Raw genomic sequence first — 4,788 nt, forward strand, 5'->3', positions numbered from 1 at the left:
TTTTAGTAGAGATGGAGTTTCACCATGTTGACCAGGATGGTCTCGAACTCTTGACCTCGTGATTCACCTGCCTCGGCCTCCCAAAGTGCTGGGATTACAGGCGTGAGCCACCGCACCTGGCCTAACAAGCAAATTTCTTTAAGTTACTCATAAAAAATATTGGCTAGAACAGGGTCCCTCACTACACACTAAGGACAACAGGGATCCCTAAATCAAGCACCATCAGATACCAGGTATGCATGTGTTACATATCCAGAAACCTGAAATATCACCCATCCAGTCTACAAAGGGCCATCCTGGCTACAAGGTTTTCATGGATGGCTTTGTCAAAGGCTTTGCTGAATTTATGTTCTCATTGGTACCAGCAAAGTTCCTGACCCCAAAAGGTTTAAGAGAGAAGATGAAAATAATGTTTTCTTTCTTATGATGGTTGATTTTGGGTGTCAACTTGACAGGGGTAAGGGATACCCCAGCAGCTAGTAAAACACAATTTATTTTCACTGTTTCAGTAAGCACTGAGCTCAGCCTTCTTCTGAGAGGGAAATCTAGGCATTTGATTAGAGTGACTGGACTATGCCAGGTGTGTTGGTGAGGGTGCTTCTAAGATGAGACTCGCATGTGAGTTGGTGGGCAGAGTGGAGAAGATCTGCCCTCAAGGTGGGTGCACACCTCCAGTTGTCTCGGGGCCTGGATAGGAAGGGTGAATTCTCTCCCTCTCCTTCCCAGAGCCAGATACGCTTCTTCATCTGTCTCTGGATGTCAACTCCAGGTTCTCTTACCTATGGATTCTGGGACTTAGACCAGTGATCCCCCAAGTTCTCAAGTCTTTGGCCTCCAACTGAGAGTTATATCATTGGCTTCCCTTGTTCTGAGGCCTTCACACTTGGACTAAACCATGCTACCGGCTTTCCCAGTTCTCCCATTTGCAGATGGCCTGTTGTGGGACTTCTCAACTCCACAATCAAGTGGGTCAATTCCCTGAACAAATCCCCCTGCCACTGCTTTTTTTTTTTTTTTTGAGATGGAGTCTCGCTCTGTTGCTCAGGCTGGAGTGCAGTAGTGTGATTTCAGCTCACCACAACCCTTGCCTCCCGGGCTCAAGCCATCTTCCCACCTTAGCCTCTCAAACAGCTGGGACCACAGGTGCACACCTCCAGGTCCAGCTAATTTTTGTATTTTTCAGTAGAGATGGGGTTTTGCCAGGTTGCCCAGGCTGGTCTTGAACTCCAGAGCTCAAGCGATCCACCCATCTCAGCCTCCCAAAGTCCTGGGATTACAGGTGTGAGCCCCCATGCTTGGCCTATTTATTTTACTTTATAATTTCAACTTTTATTTTAGATTCGGAGGTAGAGTTTCTTAATTTAAATTATCCATGTGAATGCATCCCTTTCTGGGAGACTGTCATAAATAACTCAAGTTTATATATGTTTGATACAGTAGCTTTATTATGTTAAACTTGTTTTAACTATTTTCCCCATACAGGGAACTTACTTTTATGCTTTGGGTAGATAACATCGAAACCAGGCAAGGGCATCACCACATCATGGATAGAGTAATTATTAACATCATCTTCCTCAATATAGGTGGGTGTGGCTGTAAATTCACAAGTGAACAATAAATTAAGAAAATAGGCAACATTTTTATGAGGTCAACCTTCTAAAATTATACACATCTAAGCAAGTCAGAAGTTCAAGTTAGTATAGGTTCAGTGGCCTAGAAAGCTTAAAGAAATTAAGCGGGGGCCAGGAGCAGTGGCTCACACCTGTAATCCCAGCATTCTGGGATGCTGAGGTGGGCGGACTGCTTGAGCTCAGGAGTTCCGGACCAGCCTAGACAACATGACGAAACCCCACCTCTATAAAAAATATAAAAATCAGCCAGGTACGGTGGCAGATACCTGTAGTCCCAGCTACTCGGGAGACTAAGGCAGCAGAGTCACCTGAGCCTGGCAGGTTGAGGCTGCAGTGAGCTGTGATTGTGCCACTGCGCTCCAGCCTGGGGGTTAGAGTGAGGCCCTGTTTCAGAGGAAAAAAAAAAAGAAAAAAAGAAAAAAGATATTAAGTTTGGATACATATTCTTCTGTCTTTTCTGCTTTACTGAAGAAATAAAAATCAAGGATTTAGAAAAAGTAAAAAAAAATTTGTTTTTTGAGACAGGGTCTTTCTCTGTCACTCAGGCTAGAGTGCAGTGGTATGATTAAGGTTCACTGCAGTCTCGACCTCCTGGGCTCAAGTGATCCCACTGTCTCAGCCTCCTGAGAAGCTGGGACCATAAGTGCCTGCTACCAGGCCTGGCTAGTTTTTAAATTTTTTTGTAGAGATGGGTCTTACTTTGTTGCCCTGGCTAGTCTTCAACTCCTGGGCTCAAGTGATTCTCCTGCCCTGGCCCTGCAGAGTACTTGGATTACAGGTGTAAGCTTCTGTGCCCAATCTAAAGTAAAATTTTCAATGAAAATTTAAAAACATTTACCTCTCGGCTGCATCCTCATTTTTTTGGAATGCCTACTATTTAAAATCAAGCAAACATTTTGCTTGCAATGGCATCATAAATGGATGCATTTTGCTAAAAAAAAGATAAACAATTAAAAAAAAAACAGTGTGTACTTAAGAGGATAAAACACAGCAGCACCCAGGATATTAAAATACACTGAATGGCATCAACATGGCATGAGGAAAACATGTTAAATCAAGAAAACTAATTTAAAATTTCTGAACAAAATTAGAAGCTTAGTGGGTTTACGGGGTTTGCCTGCAGATGGGCAGACTATGTATTCAGCTAATAGATGGTAGCCTAGTATGCCAGACACACATGGAATTTGGAATCAAACAGACTAGACTCTGAATCCCAGTTTTTTCTGTTTTAACTAGCTGTGGAACCTTGGGCAAGTGACTAAACCTCATCTAAAAAACAAAGAAAATACTTCACAGTAACAATGGGGGCTTTAAATGAAAAGACACAGGTACAGGGCTTTAAGCCAAGGCCTGGCACACAGTACAGGCTCCATGGCAGATGGGATATTAGCACTGTCTTGGGAACATTTTGGGTACAGCATACACTAAATGCCCATTCTGTCATAGCCCACATGCAAAGTCAGTGGCAGTCTGATGTTGAGTTGAAGAAACTCTTTATGCCTGTATGACAAGATACATCCAGAGGTGTATTTATTTGCTAGACCTACATAAAAGTTTCGAAAGAGATTTCAGCTATCATTTAGCTCAAACCCTATTTGAGTTGAGAAAAGGGAGGCCCAGAGAGAGGTGCTTACTCAGGCTGGGGTTGGTGGCTCAAGCCTGTAATCCCAGCACTTTGGGAGGCTGAGGTGAGAGGATCACCTGAGGTCAGGAGTTCAAGTTCGAGGTACTTACTCAAGCAGATGTGTATTTTTTCTTTAAAGATACAGATAAAAACTAACCAATGTAAGTTACTAGACATGTTTTTTTTTTTTTTTTTTTTTTTTTTGAGATAGAGTCTCACTGTGTCGCTCAGGCTGGAGTGCAGTGGCGCTCTCTCGGCTCACTGCAACATCCGCCTCCTGGGTTCAAGCAATTCTCCTGCCTCAGCCTCCCATGTAGCTGAGATCACAGGCGTACACCACCACACCCAGATAAATTTTTGTATTTTCGGTAGAGGCAGGGTTTCTTCATATTGGCCAGGCTGGTCTCACCTCCTGACCTCAGATCCACCCACCTTGGCCCCCCAAAATGTTAGATTATGGGCATGCACCACCACATCTTGCCACATCTCTCTTTCTTAATTAGTAGCCAGGCTGGATTTTAAAGCCACTAGTGGCAACTAAATAAACCCTAGCTTGGTTGAATAACAAAGACATTTGCCTTTTTACCTCCTTTGAGAACAAGGTCCCCTGGAACAGGTTTCAGCCCATAGTCCTCTATCCTCTTGCTTACCATGTTATTCCACACGTAGCTTTGGTAGCTATGAATATACATCAAGCGATTATTTCTGGGTATCTGGAGGGAAGAAAAAAAATAAGCAAGAAAACATATTCTGAATATAAAAAGTGTTGTACTTTTTTTTTTTTTGAGACAGGGTCTCACTCCATTGCCCAGGCTGGAGTGCAGTGGTGCAGTCTCAGCTCACTGCAGCCTCAGCCTCCCAGGTTCAAACAATTCTCCCACCTCAGCCTCCCCAGTAGCTGGGATTATAGGGGCATACCTCCATGACCGGTTTTTTTTTTTTTTTTTGTATTTTTAGTATGGACAGGGTGTCACCATGTTGGCCAGGCTGGTCTCGAACTCCTGGCCTCAGGTGATCTGCCCACCTTGGCCTCCCAAAGTGCTGGGATTACAGACATGAGCCACCGCACCCAACCAAAAAGTGCTGTACTTTCTACCTTGCTGGTTCAGTGGTAATCCTAGTATAAGAAACTTCTACTGTATTTATTTATTTATTTATATTTATTTTTGAGACAGGTTTTCACTCTGTTGCCCAGGCTGGAGTGCAGTGGCATGATCACAGCTCACGGTAGCCTCAAAACTCCCAGGCTCAGGTGATCCTCCCACCTCAGCCTATTGAGTAGCTGCGACTACAGGTGTACACCACCATGCCTGGCTAGTCTTTTGTATTTTTTCTAGAGACAGGGTTTGCTATGTTGCCCAGGCTGGTCACAAACTTCTGGGTTCAAGCAATCCACCAGCCTCAGCCTCCCAAAGTGCTGGGATTATAGGCATGAGCCACTGTGCCCAGCCAAAACTTTTACTTTAATCTCTCATTTTTCTTTTTTTTCTTCTACTTTAACTTCTCATTTTTTTTCCTCTCCTTTAATCTCCC

The 4,788-nt window shown here is 43.8% G+C and overlaps 1 protein-coding gene across 1 annotated transcript in view; it reads right to left on the reverse strand.

Moving 5' to 3' along the window:
• The window catches only part of PUS7 (pseudouridine synthase 7), a 65,818-nt gene that overhangs the window by 9,093 nt on the left and 51,937 nt on the right, over positions 1-4,788 (reverse strand). The window contains exons 13-14 of the mRNA XM_037730545.1: positions 3,842-3,968; positions 1,492-1,593 (exon numbers count right to left, since the gene is read on the reverse strand). Of these exons, the coding sequence (XP_037586473.1) occupies positions 1,492-1,593; positions 3,842-3,968 (229 nt within the window). The remainder of the gene's footprint in view (positions 1-1,491; positions 1,594-3,841; positions 3,969-4,788) is intronic.

The sequence above is a fragment of the Cebus imitator genome, unplaced genomic scaffold (genome assembly GCF_001604975.1).
Source record: "Cebus imitator isolate Cc_AM_T3 unplaced genomic scaffold, Cebus_imitator-1.0 Scaffold352, whole genome shotgun sequence".
NCBI lineage: Eukaryota > Metazoa > Chordata > Mammalia > Primates > Cebidae > Cebus > Cebus imitator.